The 21,989-nt window shown below is 44.4% G+C and overlaps 1 protein-coding gene across 1 annotated transcript; it reads right to left on the bottom strand.

Annotated features, from left to right (window-relative positions):
* Positions 1-2,786: 2,786 nt before the first annotated feature.
* Positions 2,787-21,988, bottom strand: ANKRD16 (ankyrin repeat domain 16). The gene is made up of 7 exons (XM_044280013.1): positions 21,340-21,988; positions 19,411-19,631; positions 16,462-16,504; positions 13,068-13,176; positions 12,062-12,223; positions 10,133-10,211; positions 2,787-6,935 (listed from the first exon to the last, which is right to left on the bottom strand). Exons 1-7 carry the CDS (start codon positions 21,843-21,845, stop codon positions 6,763-6,765), a joined length of 1,293 nt encoding a protein of 430 aa, XP_044135948.1. The 5' UTR covers positions 21,846-21,988; the 3' UTR covers positions 2,787-6,762.
* Between the last annotated feature and the right edge of the window lies 1 nt (position 21,989).

A 21,989-nucleotide genomic window follows, 5' to 3' on the forward strand; every position in this document is an offset into this window, starting at 1 on the left:
GTATCAGCAAAACACGGACATCGGCCATTTGCGTTTTGCGGACCGCACATGGCCAGCGCTATAATAGAAATGCCTATTATTGTCCGTGGCTGCAGACAAGAACAGGACACGCTCTATCTTTTTTGTCCGCATCTTTTGCGGCCCCGTTGAAATGAATGGGTCCACACCCAATCCGCGAAATTGTGGAACGGATGCGGACGGATATTCTGTTCTAGAAGTTTTCAAAACGTCTGCCATCATAAAGGCTTGTGCAGTGGTAACACCGGGTGACCTATCCTCAGGAAAGGTCATCAACATCAGATCGGTGGGGATCTGATTCCCAGCACCCCACTTACCAGCTGTTTGATGGGGTCGCGACTAGGCTTCAGCGAATCGCGCTTCAGATCGTAGATCTGAAATTGATTCATTCAAAAGGGGTATTCCCATCACAGACAATGGGGGCATATCACTAGGATATGCCCCCATTGTCTGATAAATGAGGGTCCCACCTCTGGCATCCGCACCTACACTGAGAACGGAGCCCTGCCAGTGCTCGGCTATTTTCGCCAGCCCCATAGAAATGAATGGAGGGCGGCTGTGCATGCGCAGTGTGCCCCCCCCCCCCCCCCACTTTCCCCGGTCCGTTCTCGGTGTAGGTGAGGGCCCCGCACCTATCAGACAATGGGGGAATATCCTAGCGATATGCCCCCATTGTCTGTGATGGGAATACCCCTTTAATGCTGTTTCCGTCCAGCATTTAAAATGTATTGGCTCAGTGTAGGCAAACTTTGAATCGCTTGAAGTTGCACGAGACTTCGGTATTCCTATCTACATATTTAAAAACATTTTAAAATAGGAATCCGAAGTCAGCTTTGGTAACAGCTGGTACCTCGATACCAAAACTCACTTCGGATTCCTTTTTTAAAATGTTTTTGAAATACAGTAGTAACATAGTACATAAGGCCGAAAACAGACATCTGTCCATCCATTTCGGCCTGTTATCCTGCAAGTTGATCCAGAGGAAGGCAAAAAAAAAACTGTGAGGTAGAAGCCAATTTATCCCACTTAAGACCTCATGCACACGACCGTAGTTCTGGTCCGCATCCGAGCCGCAGTTTTTGCAGCTCGGGTGCGGACCCATTCACTTCAATGGGACTGCAAAAGATGCGGACAGCACTCCGTGTGCTATCCGCATCCGTTGCTCTGTTCCGAGGCCCTGCAAAAAAAAATAGCATGTCCTATTCTTGTCCGTTTTGCAGACAAGAATAGGCATGTCTACAATGGGCCGCCTGTTCCGTTCCGCAAATTGTGGAAGGTACACGGGCGGCTTCAGTTTTTTTCAGATCCGCGCTTTGCGGACCGCAAAAAACGACACGGTCGTGTGCATGAGGTCTAAGGGGGAAAAAAATTCTTCCCGACTCCAATCAGAATAACTCCCTGGATCAACGACCCCTCTCTAGTAGCTATAGCCTGTAATATTATTACACTCCAGAAATACATCCAAGCCCCTCTTGAATTCCTCCATCACAACCTCCTCAGGCAGAGAGTTCCATAGTCTCACTGCTCTTACCGTAAAGAATCCTCTTCTATGTTTGTGTACAAACCTTCTTTCCTCCAGACGCAGAGGATGTCCCCTCGTCACAGTCACAGTCCTGGGGATAAATAGATGATGGGATAGATCTCTGGACCCTCTCCAGCTCTGCTATGTCTGCCTTGTTCACAGGAGGCCAGAACTGTACACAGTACTCCATGTGTAGTCTGACTAGTGATTTGTAAAGTGGTAGGACTATGTTCTTATCACGGGCATCTATGCCCCTTTTGATGCAACCCATTATCGTATTGGCCTTGGCAGCAGCTGCCTGACACTGTTTTTTACAGCTTAGTTTGCTGTTTATTAAAATTCCTAGGTCCTTTTCCATGTCAGTGTTACCCAGTGTTTTACCATTTAGTATGTACAGGTGACTTGCATTATTCCTTCCTATGTGCATAACCTTACATTTGTCTCAAATGCTTTGGAGAAGTCCATATATACAATTCTTGGAAGTCTCGCGCAACTTCAGGCAATACGAAGTTTGCCTACATGGAGCCAATCTATGATCCGAAGCTCGATTAGCTCAAGCCTAATCACGGCACTGGTATGAGCACTGCTTCCTCAACAAAGTTTACCCCCACGTTATTTCTATTGCAGTGTAATTATAGATTCCTTCTCCTATTTAGGTGAATGGGATGCAGCAGTTGTAATTACACTGCACCGCCACTATAAGGGAGACAGCGCTTGTACCAGGGGCATTGCCTTCTCAAATAGCTGATATGATGTTGAGGACCTGTCCTGAGGGAAAGGTAATCAATGTAATTCCACTGTACAACCCCTTCAATACCCCTTAAAGGGCCACTAAATCCAAACACAAAAAAAGAACAAGCAACAAAACATAGCATAATCTCCTTATGTGTCTTTGTTATTTGCTCTTTTATAATCAGATATCACAATTGCAGACCATGAAAAATACACTATAAAAGCAGAGCATTGTTCTCTCAGGCTGCAGCCATGTCCTCTCCCCCTCACTCTGGTGCACATAAGCCAGGAAGTTTAGGAGGAGAGGACTGGCTTTAGTCTGGATAATTTTTGTCCAGACAGTGAGCGTGGCCACGTTGTTGGAAGAAATCTCTTACTACAAAATAGGCTTGGTAATGGTGCCAGCCATGGTGCCAGTAGTACCAGCTCTAGTATATACATACCACCAGTTATAGTATATACAGCTGAATAGCTAATCTAAAAATACCTATAAAAAAAAACCTACCAGACCGCATAAGATAGAGGTAATTTTATTAATACAATATATAAGGGACAATCCATACAAAGAAAAGTTTAATAACCAGCATTGACAATTGAAAAGAGAAGGAATAAAAGTTAAAGAGATTGTCCGAGTTCAGAGCTGAACCCAGACATCCCCCCATTTTCATGCTCTCCGTTGCCTTGCGCTGGAGGGCAAGGGCTGTTTATATTTTTTACACTGCTAGTTGGAGGCTTTCTCCTAGCAGTGTTGCTGTTAAAGTCACCGGCTCCGATGGGAGGATTTGACAGGCTAGGGCAGCACTAACGCCCGTCCATTAGTGTCGGTGACGTCGCCGGGCTCACTGCTGGGTGGAAGCCTTCACCTAGCTTTACCCATGGAGAGCCTAGTACGTTACAGTTCTCCTAAAGAAGCCTGAAATGCTCCGATGCTCATATCAGGAAAGGCTGTCTTGGTCAAAAATGGGGGTATCTCCGGGTTCAGCTCTGAACTTGGACAACTTCTTTAAATATACAGGGGGTATCCACAAGTGTTGAACCAGCTACCTGATCCTTATTTCTCCTGACATTTACTGACATCCGGTTTGCCGGTCTTGGTTTAGGGTATGGCTACGTGGCGCAGCTGTGGTGATATACATATACAACCAAATCTTCAGCAGCACCTGAGGTCTGTCTGCTAGATATAGCTTCCCTTGTGCTCCTGAAGACTCGGTTGCATATCAATAGCAACCTAAGAAACGCGTCGAGCCATGTATTAGTAGAAGCAGTATTCAGTTTGTAGCCAGTATAGGGGAGGGCAATACTACTTTTAGTTAGTCTGGTAGAGGTCTGTATCCAGGCAATATACTGTTTCATACCCTCTCCCCCTTCAGTCTCTGCCCTTTGTGACTCCCCTATCATGTAGGCAGTCCTAAATCGGGATCTGAGTGATTGACAATAGACTCATACCCGGTGGAAATTCTACTGAGGTTTAGCCATTTGTATGTATATTTGATTTGGAAATACCCTATTTTATGTGTTGAATAAAGGTTATATTTTAGGGACAACTTCCCAGTGATACGTACATGTCCTCCTATACCTCACGCCTGACGCACATGCACACGATATCGTATGGTCTCACTGTTAATGTGGCCAAGCACAGTATTCTGTGAACCAGGCTATGCACTTGGTTAAGGAAATCATCCCGAGGGCAGCACAAACTGGTGACGAAGACCCTGACTGAAACCTAGGCCCTTTACCTTCTTTTTAATTTTTGATCCAGTATTTTTCTTAAAATCCCTGGTGTAAATATGGCACATCCCGAAAGTAAATCACCACAATGTGTATACTCTACCGCTTACTGACCACCAATATGCACTTTTTACAGCAGTCACTAAGGGGCTAGGCAAGGCACCACTTCTTACGGCGGCCTAGTCTAAGCGCTGCATGGATCTCCAGTGCAGAGAAGGGCAGGAGCATAGCTGCCTTATGACAGCCAAGCCCTTTTTCTAATGGCCCAGATAGGCAGAATCGCCAGTCCTGGCTTAATCCCTTAGATGTGGTCAACAGCGACTGCGGCATCTAAGTGGTTTCAGAGGGAGAGGGGTTCCTTCCATCACTGCAAATGAGATCACAGCGTGCCGATGTCTGTACACCACAGCAGAGGGTCCAACGGATCAACCTAGTTCTGCCCTATCTGTATTCCTAATATCACAACCTAATGGACTGCCCGACAGGATAATACACTGCACCATTACATAGCAGGGTGCATTGTGTGAGGAATCAAACCATCGCATGTATTAAAATAAAATCTCCAAACCCAAAAAAACAACAGTTTTTTCTATTGAAAATCATTTCTTCAATAGAAAACAGTGTATACATATTTGGTATAGCCCCACCTGTAATTACTCAAACTATACAGTCATGTATTTTATTCCACATAGTGAATGGGGAAAAAAAACAACATTTGAATTGCTGCTTTTTACTTATTTACCACCAAAAAAAAAAAATATGTAATAAAAAGCATTCAATACATGTACCGCAAAATGATACCAATAAAACCACAGGTTGTCCCTCATATAGCTCCATCAAAAGAAATTTATGGGTTATGGGTCTTCAGATGAACAAAGCAATTTTTTTTAAAGGGTTTTTGTCATGCAAAAATAGTAAAACTAGAGGGTGTATAAGACATGATCGGAGTGATCAGGCAGATGATTGTCAGGAAGGAAGCATTCCCTCCCGGGAATTGCCTGCTAACTAGCGGATGAGACCGCTGCTATTACTTGCAGCGATGTCCTCCACAGCATGGGGAGGAGCGATCGCTATGCCATCACTTGTCCCCATGCTGTACAGTGGTTTGCCAGCAGCAGATTGTTATTAGGCAGCACGATATGCTGCCAGCGAATCCTGATCTTTCAGCATGCTTAAAGATCTGGATTACCCGATAAACGAGCAATCGGCAGCAGTATAAGGCCTCTTTCACACGACAGTTTTTTTTTTTGTTTGCGGGACGTTTTTTGCGTTCCGTATACGGAACCATTCATTTCAATGGTTGATATACAATGCAGTGGGAAGTGGGAAAGAAAATTCCAAATGGGGTGGAATTGAAAAAAAAAAAAACACAATTCCTGCACCGTTTTACACATTTTGTTACCACAGTATTCCCTTTGCGGCAAAACTGACCTGTGCCCTTTATTCTCTAGGTCAGTACGATTACAATGATACCACATATGTATAGTTTTTTTTAAATGTCTAATTAGTGTAAAAATAGATTAAATCGTTGAAAGAAAAGTTGTTGTTTTTTTTCAAATCACCATTTTCTGACCCCCATAACTTTTTTATAGTTACATCTACTGAGCTGTGTGAGGGCTCATTTTTTGCGGGACGATCTGTAGTTTTTATTGATTCCCTTTTGGAGTGTGTGTGACTTTTTGATCACATTTAATTGTTTTGGGTAACAGAAGCGATGAAAATATGACAAATCAGCCATTTTGACCCTTTTTTCCGTTACGCCATTCGCAGTATTGAAAAAATATTTTTATATTTTAATAGTATGGATGTTTTCGGACGTGGTGACCCATATTGGTACTAGAATTGCTCATTTCCTCTGTTGGCCTGCCACGTGCTGGCCAAAATAAGAATTGCAGCTTCAATACCCTGGGTCTCTTCAGAGAGACCCAGCGTATTGAAACCAATTACTGGCAATTACTGGCACCCTCATTGGCTGCAGAGGATGGTGGTAAGAAGCCCGAGCTTCCAAGTTTTTCACCCTTTAGATTCCGTGGTCACACTAGATCACGGCATCTAAAAGGCTTTAATGACTGCGGTCGGCATTATTGCTGGTCGCGGTCATTAGCCGCGGGTCTCTGCTGTTAGAAACAGAGGAGACCCGCCGGCCATTGTGCCCGCTGTGAGTGCGAGCGGGCGGCATGTTTACCTATCACTCCAGCGCCATAGCAAAGGGGTTAAATGAACGTCGCAGAACTTAAAATGTAAAAAGACAAATTACATTATTGCTGGTTTTTTTCACCCCCCCTCACAAAAAAAAAAGATTTAAAAGTTAATCAATGAGTCGTGTGTACCCCAAAATAGTGCATTAAAACGACAACTGGTCTCATGAAAATACAAGCCCTCTTACAGCTACATCAATGGAAAAGTAAAAAAGTTCTGAAAAATTAAAGGTGGAATCAGCTATGGGCAACTAAGCCAGTTTTCCTTTATACCAGCTTTGATAAATCTCCCCTATAGCTCTGGGAATGTGACTTGCTTGTTACTAAGGTGCAAAACAAGCTGTTCACTAAGGGGTTCAGTGGGCAAGGATTGCTGGGAGATTTCAGCTCTGAAGTCTGCAGAATTATGAAGTGTTTTACAGGCTGTAACGCAGGATCAATAGAAGATAAGTAATGCAATGGGCTTACAGTGTTACCCAGCGTTTTATACATGTTCAATCCATATGTAAACTACAGAGTTCATCGGTTGATGCAGTCTTTAAGTACATCTGTTTACAGTCAAGGTTAATTAGCATTTTTATCTTGTTCTTGAAAAAGTGCAAATATTTTCTTGACGTCGTCTTTTTTAGCTAGCTGTTCAGCAAATGTCCCATTGCAATCGACAGTGTCTTTGAGTCCAGATTTCATGAGAAACTCAACACATCCTGCGTGCTGACCAGTACATGCCATGTGAAGAGCTGCAGGGAAAGAACACCGCAAAACTGTGACAATCCAAATGATACCAAAACAATGAGAATCATGCACGAAAACGAGTGCAAAAGCAGAAGCTAACACCACTGTTTTTACCCAGTCTTTTAAAAATACCCCAAAGTGTTTGGCCCAAAAAACAGCTCAGTTGATCCATATTTAAAGGCTATGTACACCTTTGGAGGCAATTTTTTTTAATCATTGTATTTAACTTATTTTTGGCTACAAATCATATTTTCAATTGGCGTTTATTAAAAATATTGAGCCATTATTTCACAAAGGGTTAACTGTTTTTCTAACTGTGTGACTGGTACTTTCACTAATAACTCTTATTTCTAAATTAAGGTTGCACCGGGTATCAAATTATCGATACCCAATTGATACTTTTGTACCCGGATAGTTCTGATACCGGGATTTGCCTTTTAGCGAACACGCTGCTGTCAGTGCGCGCCATGTTCTCCTTAGCAGCACAGGGGATATAGAGTCTCTGCCTCCCCACTGTGCCGCTGCAGCCTACAATGAGGAGAGAGGGGAGGAGGGGCTGTGGCCACTGCGCCACCAATGAAGATAACTAACGTTTAATACAAATACAGGAGGCTGGTACCGGCGGCAGAATCACATACCCGGCACCCAACCTCTATGACAGGGCGCTGTGATCCGCGGCAGTTTACCCCTCAGGTGCCGCCTGCATTTGTATTAATAGGTTAGTTATCTTCATTGGTGGCGCAGTGCGCCCCCCCCAGTATTATAATAATTGGTGGCAGTGGCCACAGGGTCCTCTCTGCCCTCTTCATTGGTGGTGCAGCTGCAGTTCCAATCAGAGCCCCAGCAGTGTAATCAAAATAAGTATAATGCAATAATAAAAAAAAAAAAAATTGTCCCCAAAGGTGTACATAGCCTTTAAAGAAGCACTCCCAAAATTATTTTTTATTGTAAGGCTTATGAGAAAAATAGTGAAGGTAATATTTTTACCTGTGGCCATAGCTGTAAGTTTTTCTCTCCCTTCTGATCCTCAGATGTGTCATGTGACCAGCACTCTGACTCACCAACTCACACAGTGTCTTATGTGTGGACAGGAAGTCAGTCTCTCTATTCAGTCCTATAATACTCACTGCACAGTGGCTCAGTGGTTAGCACTGGTGCCTTGTGGTGATGTGGGTCTCAGTTTGAATCCGCCCAAGGACAACAACTGGAGTTAAAGAGGACCTTTCATGGGTCCAGACATTATGAAATAAGTAGCAGGTTAGGGCATAGTCCATGGATGTAAGATCGCCTACTAGTTTGTCTGGGCGCCGCTCCATTCGCCCCTGTTCACTTCTCCCGTCTGATATGCTAATGAATAGCATTGGTACAGGGTGGAGGAGACTGCCCTGTTTCTCAATGGGCGTCTCCTTCTCCCTGGCTGTGCCGTGAGAGCGTCACAGCCAGGGAGAAAAAAAAAAAAGCTTACCTTCTCCCTGTGACGCTCTCCGCTGTGATTGGATCACGGCACAGCCAGGGAGAAGGAGGCGCCCATTGAGAAACCCTGGCATCTCCTCCTCCCTGTACCGATGCTATTCATTAGCATATCAGGCGGGAGAAGTGAACAGGGGCACAGCGGGCAAATGGAGCGGCGCCCAGAAAAAAAAGTAAGCGATCTTACATCCATGGACTATGCCCTACATAACCTGCTACTTATTTCATAATGTCTGGACCCATGAAAGGTCCTCTTTAATTTGTTCTCCCCTAGTTTGTATGGGTTTCCTCCCACATCCCAAAAGACATACTGATAGGGAATTTAGATTGTGAGCTCCACTGGGGACAGCAAGTGATGATGATACCTGTAAGGCTCTGCAGAAGATGTCAGCACTATATAAGCAAGTAAAGTCTTATATAGAAAATGACTTCCTGTCCACATAAGACCCCGTGTCAGTTGGAGAGTCAGTGTCGATCACATGAAACAGGTGAGGACCAGACGGTCACAAATGTCCATAGGCAAAATGACAGTTGTGTGCGGTCCATGTTCTACACAGATCCACTGAATACAATGGGGATATCCAGACATACGCCATACAGTTTGTCCATAAAGGAAACGCTGGTTCATGCCGATTCAAGTCTACTTTCTATTTGTACCATTTTATTTGTGACCAGACTTAACTTGTGCTCATAGTCTTGTTATGCACTTTATGTTGGCCAATTGTTGCACTTGCACTTTATTATATGCCCATTAACCATGCACTACCAGCCCTGTTCATTTTTAATCATGTTTTTATGTATTGTGCTATGTCAATCATGTGAACAATACATTTGTTAATAATAAATTATTTGATTATTGATTACAATTCGTGGTTACGCATAGTGGATCCATATATTTCTGTTGGTTGTGTGTTTTATAACATATATGGGTTGAGTACCGCTTCATGGGAAATATTTTTTGGGTTGCTTTGTCACAGATACTTAGTCCTGGTCACTGCTAAAAGTTTTCTACAAAGTAAACTCCAGCACCTTTATAAAATAGTTACCATTAAGAACACACCAGTGTTCGAAACGCGTCAACTGGAGCTTTGCTGGAGGATTATGTCTTTGTAAGTTATTTGATACTAATTCAAATAAAGTGCAGTCAGATTTTATAAAGGTGCTGGAATTTACTTTATTATCGTTTCTTGGATTTCGCCTGATTCCTTCTGTGCACCAAATCTAAGGTGAGCTGGAGTATTGTAAAAGTTTTCTACAATTGTATGGAGTCTACATAATGCTGGAGCTGAACTCTTTGGGCCTTAGGCTGATACCTTTTTCGTGACACTTATATGCTGCAGACAACCATTAGGAAGGGAGGAAGACTTGTGCTCAGTCTGACGTAACATTGCAATATACAGTGATTAAAGGGACTTTGTAAATGGAAACTGAGCCAGCGATCAGCTGAAATCCACAGGTCTGGTTTCTGTAACCCTCTGTGATCGGACATTGCAGCCTAGCTCTTATAGGGGACATCCTAATGCCAACAGACTCCCTTCAATAGATCTGAGAAGCAATACCGGACAACTTATGGACAGGTGTGGTGCCGTTTCTGGAAGAACACAGCCATGGACAACCCCTTTACTGACTGTCAAAGAAGATTATTGAATACGGACGGACCGATGACTGAATTACTGTTTCAATGTGCACAACATGCTAGATTGGCACAAGAGAAAAGTCATTACATTGTTACCTGATCTTCCTTTTGAGTCTCGGCTCTTTAGATCAGCACCGAGGGATAACAGGGTTGACAGAGAATGAACATGTCCTTCCTGCGATAACAGAACATGAACAATAGGTTGAGATGATTGAAAGAGATAATTGCTGAAGACATTCATTATGTCTACTGTACTAGAGCAATCAGTTCCAGACTGAAGAGAAATGATATGTGCAACAATGTACATGACTGATCACATTAAAATGCAATGGTTGGAATAACGGCTTTACCAATCTGCACCCCAACAGTAAAAAGATTGGAACCCGATCAGATCAAATCTTTCCATCTATAAGCAGCTTAATTCAGAAAAATAAAATAAAATATTGAACTACTGTAAAGTTCAAGGGGTTGCCCATGTGGATATCCACAGGATATGCGATAAAAGTGAGAACACGCCTATCTCTAGAACGGGGCCCTGTCTTGTGCTGTCGGAGGAGGTGGCCGTGCATGCACATCTCTATCCATTCACTTCCACTGAATATCCAAAAATAAGTGAGTAGGTGTTTTGGCTATCTTCTGAAGTCCCACAGAAGTGAATGGAAAGGACGCACACAGAGCCATCTCTCCGACAGCAAGAGACAGGGCCTTGTTCTAGAGGTAGAAGCAGGTGCCAGAAGTGACATCCACCCCTCTAGATATGACAGAAATATCCAGATGAATCAACCCTTTTTAAAAGGTTTTCTGAGATTTTTTAACTGATCCTCTGGATAAGTCATCAGTATCTTATAGGTAGGTATCCGACACCCGGTACCCCCGCTGATCAGCTGTTTAAGACGGCACCGAGGCTCAGAGTAACGCGGCAGCCTTCTCTCAGCTTTTCCTAAGCAATGTGATGCCACGTTCAAGAGTTGAGGGCTATGGACACATTTGAAGCCATTTTTTTATTCTTGATTTGGACCTCTCCTGAACGATCTTCTAACCTGATTTACAGTCACATCAAAATTAAATGCTGATGTAATCATAATTCAGCTTAGGCTACTTTCACACCAGCGTCTTTGCTGGATCCGTCATGGATCAGCACAAGCGCTTCTGTCACGATAATACAACCGGCTGCATCCGTTTTGAACAGATCCGGTTGTATTATCTTTAACATAGTCATGACGGATGGGGGACGGATCCGTTTTCTATTGTGTCAGAGAAAACCGATCTGTTCCCATTGACTTACATTGTGTGTCATGGCGGATCTGTCTTGCTCTGCACCACATGGCGGACAGAAACTGCACGCTGATTGCAGTGTTATTCTGTCCGCGATGGAGAGAAAACCAAAAGGAATGGAATGCATTCTGGTGCATTCCGTTTCTTTCAGTTTTGTCCCCATTGACAATGAATGGGGACAAAACGCGTTTTCCCCGCTATTGAGATCCTATGACAGATCTCAAAAGCGGAAAGAGAAAGCGCAGATGTGAAAGTAGCTTTAGAAAACTGTTCAGGAGAGAGGCGCCTGGAGAACAAGCTGTCTGACAGATTTCACAGTGAACCGCATTCTGTAGCTTGCTTGGTTCTGTAAAACATAGAAGCTGCAGAAGCCAAACAAAGTTTCATATTTAATAAAAACCTATTACAAAAAGCCTTTTTTCGCCCAAAATACATGTATATAAATAAATGGCTCCAAAAGGTATCCAAAGCATGTAAATCTCTTCACTGTATAATGGAGTTGTACTGTCTGGACAATCACTTTTTAAAAACAGCCATCCATCAGGCCAGGCTGAAGAAACCCCAGAGAGCTGAAGGCTTCCCCACATGCGTCGCAGTAATGCATATGCCGCCCTTCTGAATTGGTAAGATGCATCACATCGTCAAGAGTCTACCAGCCGCTCTCCACTAGGGCTAATAGAGAGACGGTGGTTGACCAGATGGGACATCCCTTCTCATGCTGCAGACGGTACATTCGTTTGGACGCCTGACCTTGGCAGCATAGTGCAGTGGGCTCAGCTTCATAGAAGTTGCTGTTTCATTCACATTCAGACCAAGGTGAGATACCAGGTACTGGAGGGATTGGTCTTGTCCTGTAACTGCGGCCCGATGCAGTGCCTGGGCTCCCATTTTATCCACAGCTGTATAGCAGACCTAGTCGACGGATGGAAATGAAGACAAATGTAGAGCATATTCATCTGTATTAGGACAGGGCTGCACAGCAAGGCTTATTCCCAATGTACCACTACTGATAGTGAAAGGGGTCGTGCTGGAACCCACCAAAGTCTAAACCTGCTCATTCAGTATCGTAAGACAGGGTTCCCCAACTCCAGTCCTCAGGGCCCACTTGCCGGTCGGGATTTAGGAGTATCCCACAGAATGAATACCTGTGGACGGACACTAATTGTATCAGCTGCCCAATACTAAGGAAATCCTGGTAGGTGAACCCTGAGGACTGGAGTTGAGGACCACTGTCGTAAGATACAACAGCATGAAAATGGGGCCTAATCTGAGGACCAGGTTTAATAGCTCTAGACACTGAGTGTAGGGTGTAAGTGTTGAGTGATTTTAGTCTTTCCCGTGTTAGAATGCAGTTTCATTCATCTGGTGTTTTACAATGGCGAGTAGAAGTCTGACGTATAACGAGATGCATGGATTGCGCCATTTCCCTCCATCAGCTCTATGGGGAGAACTCACAGGCAAGTGAGAACGTGGCGTCAGCAATGCACCTCATCAACACATCGGACTCCTGACGCTCAATTAACGAGTTCCGACACAGTAAGGGCTAAAATTATTCAAAAACTTGCATCCCATGTGAAAAAAACACAGGCTGAAAAGCCTGCCGTTCCAGCGCCACAACTCCTATCTGTGACTGGACGGAAAGTGGTAAGGTCACATGACCGCTCCAGCCAATCACTGGCCTCAGCCGTCATTGCACCTGTGACTGCCGGGGTCAATGATCTGATATGGTATTTATTTCATGTGCTCAGCTACATACCTTTTTCTTCTCCATCAGTAGCTCAGCAATCTGGAGGTGTCCATTCTGCACTGCATCCATGAATGGAGTCACCCCACAGCTGTCCTTACAATCTGGATCATAATTGCACCTAAGAAAAAAAAAATTGGGGGGGGGGGGGGGGCAGGGGGTTTAAACTACATTATTACAGAAATGAAGGCCCCATTCATGTAGCGCTCTATTGTCATCAGCTTCTCAGCTCCATTTCTTTGATACAGTGATTGTTGGCAATGACCAGTCTCTCAGATCCAGCAGACTAATGCCGTAGCTGATCTTGGAGTCCACCGTATGTCTAAGACAGTGGACATGTACCTTTACTACGCTGCATGTAAACTGCATAAAAACTTATTCTGAACAGCTGTGTAAGGAATCCATTTTTATGGGACAATCTGTAGTTTTAATTGATACCATTTTGGAGTGTGTATGATTTTTTGATCAATTTTTATTTTTTGGGGAATTTAAATGATGAAAAAATGTCTCCCAGTTTTAGGGCTCCCAGATGCCGTGGTCACATTTGACCACGGCATCTGAGGGGTTAAATGTCTGCACTCGGCATTTATATCAATTTTCTGTGTTTTTGCACAAAAATCCACATATTACTTGCAAACTTTGTTGTGGATTTTTCTCCTGAAAAAGATAATGATAACCTATCATCAGTATAGGTCATCATTATCACATCAGCGGGGGTCTAAGTCATGGCACCCCCGCCGATCAGCTGCTGCAGGGAGCGAAGCAGGCATCCAGCACCGTACATCATATAGTGGCTGTGTTTGGTATTGCAGCTCAGCCCCACTGACTTGAATGGGGCTGAGCTGCAACTAGGCCATGTGACTGATGAACAGTGATGTCACTAGCCTGGGAAGAGGCTGTGCCGCTCAAGGACTCTAACAGCTGATTGGTGGGGGTACCGGGTGTTGCACCCCCACAGATCTGATACTGGCCCATCTCATTTATCATTTTCTACGCCAGTTTTTGGCATAGAAAATTATCTAAATCTGCGCCAGCAAGGGAGCTGGGATATATTTAAGGCTACATACACATGACGGTATGTGTTTTGCGGTCTGCAAAAAAACAAACAAAAAAAAAACGGATGCCATCTGTGTGCCATCCATTTTTTTTTGGGGACCCATTGTAACAATGCCTAAAACGGACAAGAATAGGACATGTTCTATTTTTTTTTGCGGGGCTACGGAACGAACATGCAGATGCGGATAGCATATTTTTTGCGGACCCATTGAAATGAATGGGTCCGCATCCTATCATCAAAAAAAACTGAACGGACACAGAAACAAAATACATTTGTGTGCATGAGGCCTAAGGCAGTTATACGCTGTTGGGGATGTGATGTTAGGGCTCATTCACACGAACGTGTGCTGCCCGTTGCTGTATTGCGGACCACTTTTGCGGATCTGCAATACATGGGCACCGTTCCGTGGGCATTCCGCATCCCGGATGCGGACCCATTCACTTCAATAGGTCCGAAAATCTGGAGATGCGGAACGGAAGCCCGGAACGGATGCACTACGGAGTGCTTTCTGGGGTTCCGTTCCGTGCTTCCGCACCGCAAAAGGATAGAACTTGCTCTATCTTTTTGCGGAACGGAAGGATCGCAGGGGTGCAGGGGTATTAAGACCGGCGTCTAAAACACTGTTCTTAATAAATCACCCCAATAGTTTTAATGAGAACGTGACATGCCTATTTTCGTAAATATTTGTATTCTTCATTCAAACTATTCGGAATCTCTCTTCGGAGTTATAAACTCAGCTTTGTGCCGTTCCTTAGTTATTCCTCCTAGAAACTGATGAATAAATTGACAACGGGGCGTTACCATCCCACTTTGTCAAATGGGTGTGTCACTATACAATCTGACACTCCAATGCTCTCCGACCAGGTGCATGGATCCCACTCTGACAGGGGCAGGCAAGGACAAAGCAGACTTGATCCATCACTTGGTAAAAGATATTCAACGCTTTATTTCACATACATTAACACCAAATGGAACTCTAATGCTTACACATTTCAAATGCCCCCCAAACTTTCTTAGTCATATCCATACAGGGGGCATTCGAAACGCGTAAGCAATACACTCCCAAGACTTTTCATGCTCCAGTGGATTTCCATGTGTGTGAAATAAAACCTTGGACATCTTCTTTATCAAGTTTGCTTTTTCCACTCCGATACGTTCAGCACTGGTTAGCCAGTGGAGGGGCACAGTCCCATTTCGAGGAATGAAAGAGGAACAACAAAGCTCTACGAAAAGACACTCCAGAGGAGATATTTCACAAGGAGTATTCACTAAAACAGACAGTTCCTCTTTAAAACGAGGTGTTCTGATAAACCGCAGCTTTTCAGAGTAAAACACAGTTCATCATAATGAGGAAGCCCCTCAGTATTTAATGCTGCCTGTGGTTGGGGAGCATGAATCTGCCGACAGGTTCCCTTTAAAGGGGCTGGCTCATCTGGGACATTGATGGCATATTGCTAGGATAGGCCATCAATGTCAGATAGGTGTGGGTCCCACCTTTGGGCCCGCTCCTATCTAGAAGGCGGGACTCCATCGCTATTGGAGTTACGAAAATAGCCCGAGAGGTCCCATAGCAATGAATGGAAAGCGCAGTGCACAAGCGTGGCCACTTCTCCATTCACCGCTATGAGACCTCTGAAAATGGCCAAGCAAAAGCTTATTTTCTTAAAAGGGGTTGTCCAGGTTCAGAGCTGAACCCGGACATACCTCTATTTTCACCCAGGCAGCCCCCCTGACTTGAGCATCAGAGCAGTTCATGCTCCGATGCTTTCCTTTGCCCTGCGCTAAATCAGGCTCTTTTATTTACAATCACACACTGCCGGGCGGAAACCTCCGCCCGGCAGTGTGTTCGGTGACATCACCGGCTCTGATGGGTGTACTTTAGCGCTGCCCTAGCCGTTTTACTGGCTAGGGCAGCGCTAAAGCGTGCCCATCAGTGCCGGTGATGTCACCGGGCTTCCTGGCAGCCCCATGAAGAGCCCGGTATGTCACCAGATCTACAAAAAATGCCTTTGCCCTGCGCGATTTAGTGCAGGGCAAAGGAGAGCATCGGAGCATTAACTGCTCCGATGCTCAAGTCAGGGGGGCTGCCGGGGTGAAAATAGAGGTATGTCCGGCTCTGAACCCGGACAACCCCTTTGACTCCCATACATGTGAACGGAGGGTGGAAACACATACGCGGCTGCTCTCTGTGCACTTTGGTGGACCCATTATGGATATAGGTGCGGGTCCCACATAGAATGCATATCCTAACGATATACCAACAATATATATCTGTGTCCCAGATAAGAATACACATTTAACAACTTGAGATCAATCTACAAAACCAGAAGTAGAAAAACCAAATGTTACCTTTCTAGAAGAATCTGCACCACATCAAAACATCCGTGCAATGCTGATAAGAAAAGAGAAAGGGTCAGAATATAACATACACATAGATATATTTTATTATGTAATATAGTAGCCTTTGCATGCCACTAACAGCAGTAACAATCTCGAGATTCCCTGCCTTCTCCAGAAGCTTGATAGAAGATAAAGGATGATATCAAGATTGGGGCGGCCAACCTGGTCGCCAACAGTCTCTGGAAATGGGTGAGGCCGACCACTAAGCGGGGTGCGAATTGGGCCGGGTTGTGGGGCAGATGGGTAAGAAGCTTCAATGTCCCAAATTATGTTGGTGATCATACCAAGTGGGATGAAGGTGAAACCTGTGCTGCAGATACCACTAGTGTGTCACACCCAAAGTTGACAATATCTCAATCCTTCAAAAAACTAAAAACATGCAAAAAAATAATATATAAGTTATTTTATATGCATGAATATAACATACAGCAACGTTCATAAATTTTAACCCAGTGTTCAAAGTCCCACAGTGATTTTGAAAAGTCCATACATTGAGATAATGATAATCCAGGAGGAGATGATGACCACCTCGGCTGAGCAGGCATTTCCTGTATGTGTCGAGGAACCAGGAAGTAGAGACCTGGGGGGCCCGATAAGAGTCAGAACAGGAATGGTGGGAGATTGGTGAAGGTATAAGGAATACAGCATCTTATTATTTTTCCCACATTAACAACCCCCTTAAATCACTAGGTGTTAGGCTAGTTTCACATCACACTAGCACTTGAGATCCGGCAAGCTGTTTCGGCAGGGAATAGCCTGTGGTATCTCTGTGAATTCCAGCACTGCTGGCAGTTTGTAAGTCTCCGTCCAGCCCCATCAAATATAATGGGGGATCAGCGGAAAGCTGGCCGCATTCAGGTAATTGTGAAACTAGCCTTAATCCTTATGCACCACTGTGAGCAGGTTTTATGGTGGCACGCGCAGTCTCTGTGGAGCTGAGGTATGGAGTTCAAGGCACTTCAAAAGCCATTATGTGGTGCTTAGTACAGTACACACCTATGGCAGGGATTCTAACAAAAAGGCAGGACAAAATACCACTGCTGGCCCCAGTATGGTCAATGGGGTTAGTGTCCGGCTTATGCTGGATCCAATGATTTTTTTGTTCTGCTACTATACCAGGACAGGACAATGGAAAAGCACCACATATGAGAACCTAGTTCAAGAGGTTATTCACCCCTGGAAGTAATACTTCTAGATGAGAACAGTTCCATAATATGGCAGTGGAGGTTGCTACAGGTTTTTCGGTCATTTTTACAGAATGTGACAGGAACAAAATCTAGATATCTTCTTATAAAAGTCAGAGAAATAGAGAGATACAGTTGAGTCTAAAAGTCCTATCAGGCGCCATACAGTTTGGCAGTTGTACAGAGAAATAATATGACCATGTTCTAATGCAGCTCAATAAATTAGAATATCATCAAAACGTTAATTTCTGTAATTCAATTCAAAACTCATTTTCTATAGATTGATTACACACAGGGATCTATTTTAAGCATTTATTTATTTTTATGTTAACGATTATGGCCTACAGCTAATGAAAACCCAAAAGTCAGTATCTCAGAAAACTAGAACATTATTTTAAAAAATTATTTTTAATACAGAAATGTTGACAGTATATGCACTCATACTTGGTCAGGGCTACTTTTGCATGAATGATTGCATCAATGTGGAATGGCATGGAGGCGATCAGCCTGTGGCACTGCTGAGGCGTTATGGAGGCCCAGGTTGCTTTGATAGCGGCCATCAGCTCGTCTGCATTGTTGGGTCTGGTGTCTCATCTTCCTCTTGACAATACCTCAGATTCTCTATGGGTTTAGGTCAGGCGAGTTTTCTGGCCAATCAAGCACAGTGACACTGCAGTTATTAAACCAGGTGTTGGTACATTTCGCAGTGTGGGCAGGTGCCAAGTGCTGCTGGAAAATGAAATCAGCATCTCCATAAAGTTCGTCAGCAGAGAAAAGCATGAAATGCTCTAAAATTTCATTTTAGATGACTGCGCTGACTTTGTACTTGATATAACAGTGGGCCAACACCAGCCGATGATATGGCTCCACAAACCATCACTGACTGGAAACTTCACACTGGACCTCAAGCAGCTTGGACTGTGCGCCTCTACACTCTTCCTCCAGACTCTGGGGCCTTAATTTCCAAATGAAATGCAAAACGTACTTTCACCTGAAAACAGGAGTTTGGACCACTGAGCAACAGTCCATTCCTCTTTGCAACAGTTGTAGCCCATGCTCTGGATACTGACCCCAGCCGCAGTCCACTCCTTGTAAATCTCCCCTAAATTCTTAAATGGTGTTTTCTTGACAATTCTTTTAAGGCTGCGGTTATCCCTGTTGCTTGTGCACCTTTTTCTACCACACTTTTTCCTTCCACTCAACTTTCCATTAATATGCTTGGACACAGCAATCTGAATGGCCAGGTTCTTTAGCAATGACCTTTTGTGGCTTCCACTCCTTGGGGAGGGTGTCAATGACTGTCTTCTGGACAACTGTCAAGTCAGCAGTCTTCCCCATGATTGTGTAGCCTGCTGACCCAGACTGAGGGACCACTTAAAGGCTTAGGAAACCTTTGCAGGAGTTTTGTGTTGATGACAGTGTGACACCATGAGTCTACAAGATTGAACTTTTTCACAATATTCTAGTTTTCTGAGATACTTACTTTTGGCTTTTCATTAGCTTTAGGCCATAATCATCAACATTAAAAAGGGAAAAAAAAACTTGAAATAGATCCCTGTGTGTAATGAATTTATAGAATATAGGAGTTTCACTTTTTTAATTGAGTTACTGAAATAAATTAATTTTCGTTGATATTCTAATTTATTGACATGTAATAGTAGTTACAGGTCCCGTTGTTAGATAAATGTGTATGACAGAATATTCTGCATGCTACCTGCTGTGTGCAGAGGTGTTCTCCTTATCTTGCTCTCGGTATTCCAGATATCAGGGACTGCAGCAAGCAGGTAGGTGATGACAGCGGGGTCACCTTCTCTGGACGCAATATGAAAACTGTTCCAGCCATCCTTATTTTTTAGCGTGGGGTCGGCCTTATGCTCAATGAGATCTTTGATAACATCCAGGTTTTTTCTTGTGCAGGCCATCATCAGAGGGGTCCTAAATTTAACAGATGCTACTGGTACATAAAAAGTGCCAAATGAATAAGCCCTGTAGCACTGGTGTATTTACTATTGCTTATGCCCGTGACACCACATACTTATCATCAGCCATTTCCCATATCATTATTTCCTGTGTCCCAACACCCGCTCTATGGTTATGGATTTGTGTTTGGAAAAAGCTACATTTAGAGTAACAGTAAAATGGATGAGATTTTCAAAAATCTCAAACACACATAACTTGACATGTGGTGGGGACTTTAAGGGGCATCTGTCAGCAGATTTGTCCCTATGACACTGGTTGACCTGTTACATGGGCGCTTGGCAGCTGAAGGCATCTGTGTTGGTCCCATGTTCATATGTGCCCGCATTGCTGAGAAATATTATGTTTTATTATTTGCAGATGAGCCTCCAGGAGGCTCAGCTCTCTCTGCAACTGACGCACCCTCTCCATCTTAATAGGGCCATGGGGATGCCGTTTTCAGGTAGAACTGATCCGGTAATCTCTAAAATGACCTTTGTGTCCGAAAAAAATGGATCCAACACCATTCACTTACATTGTGTTTCATGCAGGATCCGTTTCGCTCCACGCATCCCATGATGCGCACACAAACGCTTCTTGCAACGTTGTTCTGTCCAGCATGGGAACGCAACCAAATGGAACGGATTGCATTCTGGTGCACTCCGTTCCCTTCAGTTCAGTTTTGTCCCCATTGACAATGAATGGGGACAAAACTGAAGCGTTATCCCCCGGTATTGAGCCCCTATGACGGATCTCAATACCGGAAAGGAAAAGTGCTGATGTGAAAGCAGCCTAAAAGAGCATATAGTGTGGCAGGAGTGCCAATGCTAGCCTACCATTTTCACAACTTCAGAGCACTAAGGAGATTATATTTTGGAAAATAATATAATGCAAATTAGCCTCTAGTGCAATTAGGATGTTGCTATTACACCTAGAGGCTCTACCATCTCTGTAACTGACATGTCCTCTGCACTTTCATTGATAGGAAAAGGAGTGATGTTCTCACTGCCTGGCCCTATCAAAGTGCATAGGACATGTCAGTTGCAGAGAGAGCAGAGCCTTTAGGTTTAACGGCAACACCCCTGTTGCTCCTAGAGGCTCATTTGCGTATATTAAGAATTCATGTTTCTCAGTAATGCAGGCACATATGAACATGGGTCCAACACAGATGCCTTCAGCTGCCAAGTGCACATGTAACAGGTCAGCCGGTGTCATAGGTACAAACCTGCTGACAGATGTCATTTACAGCTGAATACAGTATTATGATCACTCCATATAAATGGACTGTGACTGCCAGCACTGCGACTGCTGAGGAAGGCTATTTTAACACTACCGGCAGCCTTCTCCGGCAGAGGAACAGCCTACCGGATCCATGCTGACACTAGTGCACCGTGCTGCCGGAAGTCTGCTCCGGTCCAATTCACTATGATGGGGGGCGGGTCGGAGGACTCCTATATAACATGGTGGTCACTCCATATAAATGATCTGGGAGACTTCCAGCACTGAGGACTCCTATATAACATGGTGATCACTCCATATAGATGATCTGGGAGACTTCCAGCACCGAGGATTCCTATATAACATGGTGATGACACCATATAAATGATCTGGGAGACTTCCAGCACCGAGGACACCTATATAACATGGTGATCACTCCAGATCTGGGGGACTTCCATGCCACCCTTACCAGTCAGCCTTCTTCAGGCAGTCCACCTTGGCTCCATTACTTAGCAGGTACAGCAGGCAGTTCCTGTGACCCATGGAGGCTGCTTCATGTAGTGGTCTCTTGTAATCATTATTTCTAGCCTCCACATCCATGCCCACCACCTCCACCAAGTAGGAGAGAACACGGAGATGCCCCTGGCGTGCTGCATAATGTAACACAGTGTCCCCGGATCTACCGAAATGTTTACTATGGAGATCGGCCAGCAGCCTGCTGTTCCTCTCAAGCTCCTCCTGGAGGAGGTGGATTTTGCCCTCCTGAACGAATCTCAGGACCTGCTTCTCCTGCTCCTCCAGTGACATAGTGCAGGCGTTACAGTGGAGTATCTGGAGCCATGAAGTGTGCCACCACTGCAGGCGCCTAGTGACAGCATCTCCTTCATGTGAACATGTGTTCAGCCACAGCACTGCCCTCTGTAGGACAGCCATATATTGCCCTTGGTAATCTTCACCATAGCATTCCTGCCCCATAAGCGCCACAGTGCAGACGACCGAACTGTATAAACCAACTTTCACCTCGGGTTAGGCTATGTTTGGCTCCATGGCTTACAGTAAGAAGGCGTGGCCACGAGCCTCGTCCAGTCAGCGCTTGGCTTAGGCGACGTTACGTTATCT

Source organism: Bufo gargarizans, chromosome 2, assembly GCF_014858855.1.
Source record: "Bufo gargarizans isolate SCDJY-AF-19 chromosome 2, ASM1485885v1, whole genome shotgun sequence".
In the NCBI taxonomy this organism is placed as follows: Eukaryota; Metazoa; Chordata; class Amphibia; order Anura; family Bufonidae; genus Bufo; species Bufo gargarizans.